At 48.6% G+C, this 13,744-nt stretch overlaps 1 protein-coding gene across 1 annotated transcript in view; it reads left to right on the forward strand.

Annotated features, from left to right (window-relative positions):
* Nucleotides 1-13,744, forward strand: part of UBR4 (ubiquitin protein ligase E3 component n-recognin 4) — a 127,687-nt gene that overhangs the window by 29,213 nt on the left and 84,730 nt on the right. The window contains exons 30-41 of the mRNA XM_054394861.1: nt 798-1,007; nt 2,392-2,493; nt 3,591-3,691; nt 4,498-4,696; nt 5,898-6,086; nt 6,864-6,927; nt 7,118-7,309; nt 7,944-8,014; nt 8,760-8,907; nt 9,394-9,621; nt 10,391-10,561; nt 12,248-12,430. Of these exons, the coding sequence (XP_054250836.1) occupies nt 798-1,007; nt 2,392-2,493; nt 3,591-3,691; nt 4,498-4,696; nt 5,898-6,086; nt 6,864-6,927; nt 7,118-7,309; nt 7,944-8,014; nt 8,760-8,907; nt 9,394-9,621; nt 10,391-10,561; nt 12,248-12,430 (1,858 nt within the window). The remainder of the gene's footprint in view (nt 1-797; nt 1,008-2,391; nt 2,494-3,590; nt 3,692-4,497; nt 4,697-5,897; nt 6,087-6,863; nt 6,928-7,117; nt 7,310-7,943; nt 8,015-8,759; nt 8,908-9,393; nt 9,622-10,390; nt 10,562-12,247; nt 12,431-13,744) is intronic.

Below are 13,744 nucleotides of genomic sequence, written 5' to 3' on the forward strand. Positions count from 1 at the left end.
GCCTTTAGCCTGCCCTAGGTGATCCTGCTTTGGCAGGGAGGGTTGGACTAGATGCTCTCTGGAGGTCCTTTCCAACCCCTATCGTTCTGATTCAGCACAGTGATTTCCAGTTTAGACTGGGACTAGGGGGAATGGAGCAAAACTAGAAGTGGGGAGGTTCAGATTGGATGTTAGGAAGAAACTCTTCCCCATGTGGGTGGTGAGAGACTGGCACAGGTTGCCCAGGGAGGTGGTGGAAGCCTCATCCCTGGAAGTTTTTGCAGCCAGGCTGGATGTGGCTGTGAGAAAACTGATCTAGTGTGAGGTATCCCTGCCCATGGCAGAGGGGGTGGAACTGGATGATCCTTCAGGTCCCTTCCAACCCTAACAATTCTCTGAGTCTATGACTTCTGAATTACTGAAAGATAACCTTCCTGTCTTCATCTGATCAAACTCCCTGAGAGAAACCTTATGTAGGTTAAATATGGAGCTGAAGAAACTGGGATATAAACTGAGACAATATCAGTCCAATACATGAAGGGGGCGTACAGGAAGACTGGGGAGGACTTTTTACAAGGGCTTGTAGTGATAGGAGGAAGGGGAATGGATTGAAGCTGGAAGAGGGCAGATTGAGACTGGAGATTAGGAAGAAATTCTTTCCTGTGAGGGTGGGGAGACACAGAAACAGGTTGCCCAGGGAGGTTGGACTTGATGATCTTAGAGGTCTTTTCCAGCCAAATGAGTGCTCTGGTTGTATGACTTGTGATTTGTCCAAATGCATCACACAGAGGGTTCACTTCTTTGCTTTTCTGTTCAAGCTGGTCCGACGATTTGAACCCCCCCCAGGTGATCCATTCCCTGCTGCCTCTCCTTTTGGAGACCAGCACAGAGAGTGTGGCAGAAATAAGCAGCAACTCCCTGGAAAGGATTTTGGGCCCTGCAGAATCTGATGAATTCCTGGCACGTGTTTATGAGAAGCTGATCACAGGATGCTATAACATCCTGGCTCACCATTCAGATCCCAACAGGTAACACCTTTTGTCTGCTTTGTAATTCTCCTCCAGCAAAGCTGTAACACAAAGAATTACTACAATAGGAGTAAACATCAGTGTCAGGTCTTGAACAATGCAACAGAAAGGCAACAAAAAAAAAAATCAGCTTATTTTTTTAATCTGTTGAAGCCTTCTGTACTTGTAGACTGAAAATAGGAGCTATTTTATTCCCATTAGCAGAATTTTCAGCACTGCCATTCAGGCAGAGTGGGTTTTAATCTCTCTGGGTGGAGCATCTATATATCTGGATAGTTTTGGCTTTTTGCTGTCCTTCAAGCAACAAGAAAATCATGTCAATACAAGCACAGAATCAAAGCTGAAGATGCTGACCTATCTTGCTTTATATTCCTTTGTCTCTGCTCTTGCTGTTTGTAAGGATGGCTGATCCCTGCTTTATCACAGCAAACTAGCCAGATTTTTGCTTCCCACCCCTTACTCACTGTGTGTAGAGGGAATAAGCTCCATGAGCAGCTTGTTGATTCTATACCCAGCTGAGGCATAAAACCATTAGGCATGATGATGTTGCATCTTTTTAAGGCTGATCCTGTCTGGATGGAAGGTATTCAGAGGGAGATCTACTGAGCCTTGTGGTAGAGAATGTAAATGTAATTGGATTTTGCTTGAAGGGTGCCTTGTGGAGTGGGGATGAGAGAATGAGGAGTTAACACTGCAAGAGACTCAAGAGTGTAAAAAGAGCAGCTCTTTGGAGGGGTTTGTGGTGTGAGCTATCTGAAAGGTCTAGATTCATCTGGATATCTGGCTGGAGCTTGCCTTCAGCATCATGTCTCACTTCTTGGTGTGAGGGTGCTGGAGCCCTGCAGCAGGCTGCCCAGAGATGTGGAGTCTCCTTCTCTGAGGGATTCCAAGGAGTAATTTATTGGCTGTTTTAAGGAGATGGTTTTTCAACATGGGCAGCAGACATGAGCTGGAACCCAGGAGGTTCCACCTCAACATAAGGAGAAACTTCTTTACTGTGAGGTGCTGGAGCCCTGGAGCAGGCTGCCCAGAGAGGTTGTGGAGTCTCTTTCTCTGGAGGGATTCCAAACCCACCTGGATGTGTTCCTGTGTGACCTGCCCTGGGTGATCCTGCTTTGCAGGGGGGTTGGACTCACTCAATGATCTCTAGAGGTCCCTTCCAACCCTTACCATCCTATGATTCTTTTTCAGGATACTTGGTGGATTTCTTGGTGTTCATCAAGTATTTTCTTCCTGTCTCTTGGAGGGAGATTTGCTTGCAGCTAATAGAAAGCTGATTAGAATTGTGCAAGCAAAATTGATCACTTCTTGGCTCTCAGAGTTGTTGAAAGTGTTGAAATTAGTCCTGGATAGTCTTACTTAATATGCTTCTTTTGGTCCTCAGTGGCCTAGATGAGTCTATCTTGGAGGAATGCTTGCAGCATCTGGAGAAACAGCTGGAGAGCAGCCAGGCCCGAAAAGCCATGGAGGAATTCTTTTCAGAAAGGTGAAGTCATCCAGAAAACTGTAGCTCAAGAACTTTTATTTTGCTTCCTTTTTCTCTTAGCTTGTCACTCTCAACACCTTGTTGATGCTAAAGCCATCCTGCAGGACAATACAGAACCCTTCATGCAACACAGGAGTCTGTATGGGACAGGACTTAGGTCTTTGTCACTCAAAACATTCAGCCAGTCCTGATGATGGTCATCAGTGGGGAGTTTGTCAGATGATTGTTTGGTCAAAGGAGGGTTTTGAGAGTCCCTGGTCGAGGAGGTAGTTACAGATCAAGCTGCAAAATCCCAAGATCTCTCTGAAGAGGGCTGCAGAGGGACTGCTTCCAAAGGCAGGACAGGGGACAATAGTATGAGATGGGAGCAGAGTAGGTTTAGGTTGGATGTGAGGAACAAGTTCTATACCAGGAGGGTGGTGGAACACTGCAACAGGTTGTGCAGGGAGGTGGTTGGGGCCCTGTCCCTGGGAGATATTCAAAGTGAGGCTTGACAAGGCTCTGGGCAACCTGATCTAGGGCAGGATGTCCCTGATGACTGCAGGGGTGTCCTTTCCAACCCAAACCATTCTGTGTGATTCCTTGGGGTTGAGAATTTCAAGGATGGAGGTGGGGTGTTGGCCTGACACAGAGTTGGGAAGACAAATTGTGGTGGAAGAGCACAAGAAGAGTGTTCTGAAGAGACAGGAGAGTGATCTGGAGGAAGGTTTTTCTCTGCTGGAACCTACATTCTTTAGGCTTTGCTCTACTTGTTGCTCAGAAGCAACCTGGTGGCTGTGCTGGAAGGGGAAAAGAGGCCAGAAAATTTTGAATTGTGGGTTGGAAGCTAGTAGAAATGTGGAGAATGGTGGCAGGTCATAAAATCTCATGTTCAGCAGCTGGTGGGATTCACAGATTTTAATCAGAGCTAAGAGTTTGCTGAAAGCAAAGAGTTGTCTGAAAGAGTTCTCTGAAAGCTGTTTTGGTGGCCTGGCTGCTGAGCAGGGGTGATACAAACTACTGCTGGTCTTAGACATGAGGGCAGGTCTTAAGTGCAAGTGCAAAAGAGGAATGGGTGGCATTTTGCAAAGCTGATTTGATTTCCCTCTTTCAAATAGTGGAGAGCTGGTCCAGATCATGATGGCAACAGCCAATGAAAGCCTGTCAGCCAAGTTCTGTAACAGGGTGCTGAAATTCTTCACCAAGCTCTTCCAGCTGAGTAAGTGCCTGTTGAATCTCTTCTGCCCTGCCTGTCTCCACCTTGTGCTGTTCTGGGGTCAGAGTGGGATGTAAAGATGCAGAACAGAAAAACTGTAAGAGGAGGTGGAGTGTGGTGGGTTGAAATTAGACCCCCAACTAATTTGAGAGAATTACCCTCCCAAAATAAAATTGCCAGACTAGCTCAGAAGGTTTTAAAAGCCAATGAAGCTCTATTTATAAGCAAACCACAAGCTAGAAATATGAAATGCAATGAATATGTATAAAATATATGATATATATATATAGTCTCTGCCTCCCCCTCTCTGCCTCCCCCTCTCTGCCTCCCCCTCTCTGCCTCCCCCTCTCTGCCTCCCCCTCTCTGCCTCCCCCTCTCTGCCTCCCCCTCTCATCTATCTAATTTATAAACAACACAAAAACTCCTCAGAACCATTCACCTCTTCCCCTCTTCCCTCCCTCCTTCCTGTTACCTCACACAGCAGTCAAAACAGAGATACCCTTGGCAAGGCCAGGGGTGAGAGAGGAAAGCTGCAAGCAGAAATGACAGGAGAAGGAGAGAGCAAGAACTGTTTCTGCCTCTGCTCTGTGTCCCCATTAGCAGTCTAATGACTTCTCTAAACCTTAGCATTACTTTCCTTTGACATCCAATGGTCATTTGTTTTACTTCCAGTCTTTTCAGCCAGTATCTAGGCTAAAGTTCCCCCTTCAAACTAACAGGGAGTGGCAGCTTGACACTTCTGATAGAAAGCCACCTTCAAAGAGCTTCACTGTAGCTTCTGTCACTCACTTGGACGTTTTCTCCCTCAGCTGAGAAGAGTCCCAACCCCAGCCTCTTGAGACTTTGTGGGTCTCTGGCTCAGCTGGCTTGTGTGGAGCCTGTCTGCCTGCAGGCCTGGCTAACCAGGATGACCATGTCCCCACCCAAAGACTCAGACCAGCTGGAAGTGGTGCAGGAGAACAGGCAGCTGCTGCAGCTCCTGACCACCTACATCGTCCGGGAAAACAGGTGAAGCAGGCTCCTTGGGATGATCCTTTTGTTCTCTGGAGGAGCTGCTGATGGCTTCTGGCTGTCGGCTTTCAGATGAAGTGATGAGGAGGTGTGTGGAGGGTTGAAAATTCCCCCCACCCATCCACCCAACATATCCAGAGAAGAGCCACAAGGATGATCAAGAGGGCTGGAGCACCTCTCCCATGAGGACAGGCTTGAGAGAGTTGGGGCTGTTCAGTCTGGAGAAGAAAAGGCTCTGAAGGAGACCTTCTTGTGGCCTTCCAGTATCTGAAAGGGGCTCCAAGAAAGCTGGAGAGGGACTTCTGAGAGTGTCAGGGAGTGATAGGACTGGAGGGAATGGAGCAAAACTAGAAGTGGGGAGATTCAGATTGGATGTTAGGAAGAAGTTTTACACCATGAGGGTGGTGAGAGACTGGCACAGGTTGCCCAGGGAGGTGGTGGAAGCCTCATGCCTGGAGGTTTTTGCAGCCAGGCTGGATGTGGCTGTGAGCAACCTGCTGTGGTGTGAGGTGTCCCTGCCCATGGCAGGGGTGTTGGGTCTGGCTGAGCCTTGAGGTCCCTTCCAACCCTGACAATTCTGTAACTCTGTGATTAAATTTGCCAGACCAGCTGAGTTGGAAGCAAATGAAAGCTGTGTTTACAAGCAAAACTTGCAATCTGCAATGGAATGCAATGAATATGTAGAAAATATACAGTGTTTATAATATTTATAGGGGTTTACAATATTTACAGGGATTTACAATTAATGGATAGCACAAAGACCAGGGGAACTGCTAATAACTTCTCCCCCGCTGCCTCCCTCCTACCCTCCCCTGTACACAAAGGGACAAGAGAAAGGAGCAGAGAGATGTTAGAACTTGGGCAAAACAATGGAGCTAAGGTCAAGCAGAAGCACAAAGTTAATATCTCCCAGAGCCAAGAGACCAGAAGAGAGGGATAGATTGTTTACATTACTAGCTTAAGTCCCATATCTTTCCAATGGGATTGTTTTAAATTATCCTTATTTTCCTTTTTACACCCAGTAGTGATTTCTTGACATTCTACCACTTTCTGTTCAAGATCTGTGGGGGGGAAATTTGAGGCATAGCCTGAAACTACCACAACATGGTTGTGTGTCCTGGAGGCATTGCTGTGTCCCTGCTCTTCCAGAGTGGGGCTCAGCTGTGCTTGTGGCTGAAACTCCCTTCTCTTTGATTAGCCAAGTTGGAGAAGGCGTCTGCACCGTCCTGCTGAGCACTCTGATACCCATGGCAACTGAAATGCTGGCCAATGGTGATGGCACAGGCTTTCCTGAGCTGATGGTGGTGATGGCAACGTTGGCCAGTGCAGGACAAGGTGCAGGACACCTCCAGCTCCATGGTGCTGCTGTTGACTGGCTAGGCAGATGGTAAGAGCCAGCTCTGGACTGCTGCTTGTTCATTTGCATCACTTGGACTGATTAATTTTGTTCCTGTTGAGCATCTCTGCTATGAGGAAAGGCTGAGACCTGGGGCTGTTTAGTCTTGAGAAGGCTGAGAGGGGATCTCATCAGTGGCTAGAAATATCTGAGGGGTGGGTGCCAAGAAGAAGGGCCCAGACTCTTTGTCAGTGGTGCCCAGTGATAGGACAAGGGGCAATGGGCACAAACTGCAACCCAGGAGGTTCCATCTGAGCAGGAGGAGAAACTTGTTTGGAGTGTGAGGGTGCTGGAGGCCTGGAGCAGGCTGCCCAGAGGGGTTGTGGAGGCTCCTTCTCTGGAGACTTTCAAAGCCTACCTGGATGTGTTCCTGTGTGGCCTGCCCTGGGTGGTCCTGCTTTGAGAGGGGGCTTGGACTTGATGATCTCTAGAGGTCCTTACCAATCCCTACCTCTCTCTGATTTATTATTCTAATTTGGGGACAGAAGTTGATGTTTGATGATTGATTTTTTTTTTTTTTTTTAATTCATTGTTTGGAAGATAAATAGTCTGAGAGAGGCTGTTCTGTGTCCCCCCCCTGTTCAGAGCAGCCACGTGTTCTGTCTTTGCCACTCTCCATGGTTCAATCACTTCATTTATACCTTTCCATTTGTTTCATCTAAAGCAAACTAAATGCTTGAGGTTGGTGGGGAGGAGATTGCTTGGTGGGGACTGAGTTTCCACTTGCCAGAGGTGTAAAATGCTCTTCTCCCCTGCTTTGTGTTGCAGCAAGAAATACCTGTCCCAGAAGAACGTGGTGGAAAAGATGAATGCCAACGTGATGCAAGGGAAGGTAGGACATGTGGCTACTGTTTCACTTGCAGGAGGAGATCTCAGGCCTGAGCTGTGTCAGCTCTCCTGGCTTGCTTCCACAGTGGGAGCTTTGAAGCAGTTTGGTCAGGGGGTTGATCTGTTTGCTTGCCTTACAGAAGCTCTTTTGGGATCTTCATTGCCTCTCATTTTCCCTCATCTCACCTTCACAGCATGTGACTATCCTGGAGTGCACGTGCCACATTGTCTCCTACCTGGCTGATGTCACTAATGCCCTGAGCCAGAGCAGTGGCCAAGGACCAAGTCACCTGTCTGTTGATGGAGAGGAACGAGCCATTGAGGTGGATTCTGACTGGGTGGAAGAGTTGGCAGTGGAGGAGGAAGACTCTCAGGCTGAAGATTCGGTAGGCAGTGGTCACAGTGAAGGCTGCAAATGAGATCAGGATTCATTTTTGCAGCTTCCAGATGAGAGTTACTCAGGTTATAAACAAAAGATTTTGCTGTTGGGGCTTACTCCTGATGTGAGGCTGAGCCAGGAGCCCTGGTTGTCAGCTCTGTCACCTGTGTGCAGACCTGGTGACTTTGTGAGGTCAACATAAAGTGGGCTGGGTTGGTTTAGAAACCAAAAAGGCAGAAATGGACTGAGGTGGCTTTGCTCCTGCTGGTTTGTTTGTCAAGTACTGGCTCTCATATCTCAACCAGCAGCTCACATTCTGCTTTAAAGTGGGAAATCAAAGCTGCTGCTAAAGCTTTCTTGTAACATTTGTCATCCCAGTGCATTATTTCTGCTACTGTCTTCTTGATTCAGGCTTTTGAGTGGATGTGAAATGTCACCATTCCCTCTTTCCCTGTGGTTTGATACCAGTGAGGTGGTGCTCAAACTTCCTGGTCTCCAAATGACCATTTAGTGTCTGATGCTCATGCTCTGTACCATGTGGCTTTCCTGTGGGAGCAGTTCACAGAATGTTAGGGGTTGGAAGGGACCTCCAGAGAGCACTGAGTGGTAACACTTTCCCCAAACAACTTTCTTCTTCACAGGATGAAGATTCTCTTTGTAACAAACTCTGTACCTTCACCATTACTCAGAAAGAATTCATGAATCAGCACTGGTAAGAATCCCATCAGACTGGTGTTCAGAATTTCAGCCTCATATTTCTGGCCATTGAGAAGGAAACAGTGCATGGGGTGCAGTCCATGAGCCTTGCCAGTACCTGAAGAGGGCCTACAAGAAAGATGGGGAGGGACTTTCTACAGGGGCTTGTAGTGATAGGAGGAGGGGGAATGGATTGAAGCTGGAAGAGGGGAGATTTAGACTGGAGAATAGGGAGAAATTCTTTCCAGTGAGAGTGGTGAGACCCTGGAACAGGTTGCCCAAGGAGGTTGTGGACAGTCAACTGCCAGAAATTCTGCATCAAAGATGACTGAGTTCTGGGAGTGTTTGGGGGGAGCGGAGAGGCTGTTCAGCCTGGAGGAGAGAAGGTTCCAGGGAGACCTTAGAGCAGCCTTCCAGGACCTGAAGGGGGCTCCAAGAGAGCTGGGGAGGGACTTTTGACAAGGGCTTGCAGTGATAGGATGAGGAGCAATGGATTGAAGCTTGAGGAGGGGAGATTGAGACTGGAGATGAGGAAGAAATTCCTTCCAGTGAGGCTGGTGAGACACTGGAACAGGTTGCCCAGGGAGGCTGTGGATGTCCCCTCCCTGGAGGTGTTCAAGGTCAGGCTGGATGAGGCCTTGAGCAACCTGGGCTGGTGGGAGGTGTCTCTGCCCATGGCTGGGTGTTGGAACTGGATGACCTTGAAGGTCCCTTCCAACCCAAACCATTCTGTGGTAACTCCTCTGGTTTGTTTTGTGCAGGTATCACTGCCACACCTGCAAAATGGTCGATGGGGTTGGTGTTTGCACAGTTTGTGCTAAAGTTTGTCACAAGGACCATGAGATCTCTTATGCCAAGTATGGATCATTCTTCTGTGACTGTGGAGCCAAGGAAGATGGCAGTTGCCTGGTAAAGTGTTTTCATGTCATCTTTCCTGAGCTGCTCAAGTCTTTTGCAGAGGTTTCTGTTCTGCAGTGGGTTCTGCCATGATGCAGAGTCCTAAGACTCAAAGGCTTTGGCTTTCTAATGACCCTCTTCATTTACAGCTTGCTTGAAGCTTTATAATTTTTGCACCAGATAACTCCACTGACAAATCTCTGCCCTAGTGAGTGCTTGGATTCCACCTGCCTTGCAGATTTTGCAAGTAACCTTAAGCTATGCAGCAGGTAGATGCCACCTTTGCCATGTTTTCCACTCTGTCTTAAATCTGGCAGTTTTTCTCATCCTTGAGTGGAGAGTGGCATGCTAGACACAGCTTTAAATTGCAGCTGAAGAGGATTGCACTTTATTGTTTTCAACTTAGATGAATCTTGCTGCTGTTAGAGTCTGCATTCAATTTGTCAGTGCTGAAATGGAGTCTGCTTTGAGCTCTCAGCATCACTTTCTCGTTCCTAGGCTTTGGTGAAGAGAACTCCCAGCAGTGGTATGAGCTCTACCATGAAAGAATCTGCCTTCCAGAGCGAGCCCAGAGTGCCTGAGAGTGTCATTAGACATGCAAGCACCTCTCCTGCAGAGAAAGCCAAGGTCACCATCAGTGAGGGGAAGGGCCCTGATGAAGAAAAACCCAAGAAGAGCAGCCTGTGTAGAAACGTCGAGGGGTGTCGAGAGGAGTTGCAGTCCCAGGTGTGATCATCAGGGAGCTGTTAAAGGGAGATGGGTGGTGAGGAGGACCTTGGCAGATTGTGCTGGTTATAGAATGATAGAATTGTTTGGGTTGGAAAAGACTTGCAAGATGATGGAGTCCAACCATTCTCTAACTCTACCAAGGCTGGGGCTAAACCGTGGCCCTCAGCACAACATCTCTGGGGCTTTGAAACACCTCCAGAGATGGGGATTCGACCACCTCCCTGGGCAGCCTCTTGCAGTCTTTGAGAACCCTCTCAGGGAAGAATTTTCTTCTCCTGTTCAACCTCAACCTCCCCTGGTGCAACCTGAAGCCATTTCCTCTCATTCTGTAACTTGTTACTGGGGAGAAGAGACCAAGCCCCACCTTACTCCAACCTTCTTCAGGGAGTTGTAGAGAGCCAGAAGGTCTCCCTTCAGCCTCCTTTTCTCCAGACTCAACACCCCCAGCTCCCTCAGCTGCTCCTCCCAAGCCCTGTTCTCCAGACCCTTCCCCAGCTTTGTTGCCCTTCTCTGGACACGCTCCAATGCCTCAATGTCCTTCTTGCAGTGAGGGCCCCAAAACTGAACCCAGTGCTCAAGGTGTGGCCTCACCAGTGCTGAGGTGACAAGTTACCAGCCAGGCTGCTTGGTTTTTCTGCTCTTCTTTGTGATAAGAGAGTTTGTCCTGGTGATACCAGACTTGAAGTAGCAGTCGACATGCAGCTTTTGTGAAGGCTCCCAGCAGGAGCATCCTGTGCCTCACTTGCCTCTTCTTTACTGCTTGTAGGCCAACTTCTCCTTTGCCCCTTTGGTGCTGGAGATGCTGAACTTCCTGATGGATGCCATTCAGATCAACTTCCAGCAAGCTTCAGCCATGGGCAGCAGCAGCCGTGCGCAGCAAGCTCTCAACGAGCTGCACACCTTGGACAAGTCAGTGGAGATGACAGATCAGTTGATGGTATGTGGTGGCTTGAAAATTCCTCCCCCCTCCCAACATTAAATTTGCCAGGCCAGCTCAGGTGGAAGCAAATGAAAGCTGCATTGACAAGCAAAACTACAACCTGCAATGAATATGTACAAAAGAGAAAATATTGATAGGGATTTGCAATTGATAAACAGCACAGGAGCCCCTCCCTGGCCAAAGACCAGGGGAGCTGCAACTGCTTCTCCCTCCCTGCTTCCCCCTTATCCCCCTGTACACAAAGGGAGAAGAGAGAGAAAAGATAGAGGAAGGTTGTTGTTAACACCAGTCACAACAAAAGCCATGCAGTCAGGGTCACTAAAGCCAGGAGAAGCTTCAGCCAGAGCCAAAGAAGTGAAAAGAGAGAAAGATTGTGTACATTACTAGCTTAAGTCCCTGTGGTGGGCTGAAAATTTCCCCCCAGCATTAAATTTGCCAGGCTAGCTCAGGTGGAAGCAAACGAAAGCTGCATTGACAAGCAAAACTACAACCTGCAGTGAAATGCAATGAATATGTGCAAAAGAGACAATATTTACAATATTTACAGGGGTTTACAATTAATGAACAGCACAAGGACCCCCTTGGTCAAACACCAGGGGAAGCTAATAGCTTCTCTCTCCCTGCTCTCCCCCTTTCTCCCCTGTACCAAAAGGGACAAGGGAAAGGAGCAGAGATGTTAGACTTAGCCAAAACAATGCAGCCAAGGTCGAGCAGAAGCCAGCAGAAGCACAAAGTTGATATCTCCCAGCCCAAGGAAGCAAGAAGAGAGAGAGATTGTTTACATTACTAGCTTAAGTCTGTTACTTTTCCAATGGGATTGTGTAGAATTATCATTATTTCCCTTTTTTTACCCCCAATGGTGTTTTCCTTTCATTCTACCACTTTCTCCTCAAGATCTGTAGAGAATTTTAAGGGCATAGCCTAAAACTACCACAGTCTGTTACTTTTCCCATGGGATTGTTTAGAATTATCCTTATTATCCCTTTTTTTAACCCCCAATGGTGATTTCTTTACATTCTACCCCTTTCTCTTCAGGATCTGTGGAGAATTTTAAAGGTATAGCCTAAAACTACCACAGTCTGTTACTTTTCCCATGGGATTGTTTAGAATTATCATTATTTCCCCTTTTTTACTCCCAGTGGTGATTTCTTTACATTCTACCACTTTCTCCTCAAGATCTGCGGAGAATTTTAAAGGTATAGCCTAAAACTACCACAGCCTGTTACTTTTCCAATGGGATTACTTAGAACTTGCCTTTATTTTTCTTTTTTTTACCCCCAATGGTGATTTCATAGAACAGATTCATAGAATCAGTCAGGGTTGGAAGGGACCACATCCAGTTCCAACCCCCCTGCCATGGGCAGGGGCACCTCACACTAGATCAGGCTGGCCAGAGCCTCATCCAGCCTGGCCTTAAACACCTCCAGGGATGGAGCCTCAACCACCTCCCTGGACAACCCATTGCAGAGTCTCCCCATGCTCATGGTGAAGAACTTCTTCCTCCCACCTTTACATTCTACCCCTTTCTCTTCAAGACCTGTGGAGATTTCTAAAGGTACAGCCTGAACCCACCGAGTGGTACGAACCTAGGGGAAGGTGCTCAGCTCGTGGGGGAGGGGGCTGCCTGTAAAACAGGAAGGTGTTGCACTGATGCAGCCTGGTGTGCTTCTGCTGCCCACCCAGGTGCCAACCCTTGGCTCCCAAGAAGGTGCTTTTGAGAACGTCCGCATGAACTACAGCGGCGACCAGGGCCAGACCATCCGGCAGCTGATCAGCGCCCACGTGCTCAGGAGGGTGGCCATGTGTGTGCTCTCCTCCCCTCATGGCCGGCGCCAGCACCTGGCTGTGAGCCACGAGAAGGGCAAGGTGAGCTCTCCAAACCCCCTCCCACAGCACAGAATCGCACAGAATCAATAAGGATCATCCGAGTCCAACCTGTCACCCTACACCTCATGACTACTAAGCCACGGCACCAAGTGCCGCGTCCAGTCCCCGCTTGAACGCCTCCAGGGATGGTGACTCCACCACCTCCCCGGGCAGCACATTCTAACCTCTAACAACTCTCTCCATGAAGAACTTCCTCCTCACCTCGAGCTAAACTTCCCCTGGCATGGCTTGAGGCTGTGTCCTCCACGATAACCAGGCTAGCTCAGTCTGGAAGCAAATGAAAGCTGTGTGTGCAGGGCAAAACTACAGTCTGTGCTGAAATGCAATGAATAGGTACAAACATGCACTACTCACAGGCTCACAGGAGATCAGAGGTTGGAAGGGACCTCAAGAGATCGTCAGGTCCAAACCCCCCTGCCAAAGCAGGCTCACCTAGGATAGTCTGCACAGGAATGCATCCAGGTGGGCTTTGAAAGTCTCCAGAGAAGGAGACTCCACAACCTCCCTGGGGAGCCTGTTCCAGGCCTCTATCACCCTCACTGGAAAGAAGTTTTTCTCCTCAGGTTGAGGTGAAATCTTCTATGTCCAAGTTTGAACCAATTGTTCCTTGGCTTATTACTGTGAACCACCAAAAAGAGCCTGGCCCCCTCCCCTTGCCCCCCACCCCTCAGCTATTGATAGACATTGATCAGATCCCTCTCAGCCTTCTCTTCTCCACACTAAACACCCCCAGGGCTCTCAGTCTCTCTCCATAGGGAAGATGCTTACATCCCCAAATCATCCTTGTGGCTCTCTGTTGGATTCTCTCCAGCAGGTCTCTTGTCTCTGTGGAACTGTGGAGCCCCAAACTGGACACAGTATTGCAGTCTCAGCAGGGCAGAGTAGAGAGGTAGAAGAACTTCCCTAGCCCTGCTGGACACCTTTCTTGCTGCTCCCCAGGATCCCGTTGGCTCTCTTGCCCACAAGAGCACATTGTTGTTCCACTTGCTGCCCACCAGCACTCCAAGGTCTTTCTCTGTGGAGCTGCTTTCCAGCAGGGCAGCCTCTAACCTGTCCTGGTGCCTGTTGTTATTCCTCCCCAGATGCAGGACCCTGCACTTGTCCTTATTAAACTTCTTGAGGTTTGCCTGCAGCCAGCTCTCAGCCTGTCCAGGTCACTTTGGACTAGGGTGTGTTGTGGTAGGGGAAGAGGGGTTGGAGTGAAGCTTGAGGAGGGCAGATTGAGACTGGGAATTGAGAAGATTCTTTCCAGTGAGGGTGGGGAGACACTGGAACAAGGTTGTGGATGCACCC

This window comes from Indicator indicator, chromosome 32 (genome assembly GCF_027791375.1).
Source record: "Indicator indicator isolate 239-I01 chromosome 32, UM_Iind_1.1, whole genome shotgun sequence".
NCBI classification, from domain to species: domain Eukaryota; kingdom Metazoa; phylum Chordata; class Aves; order Piciformes; family Indicatoridae; genus Indicator; species Indicator indicator.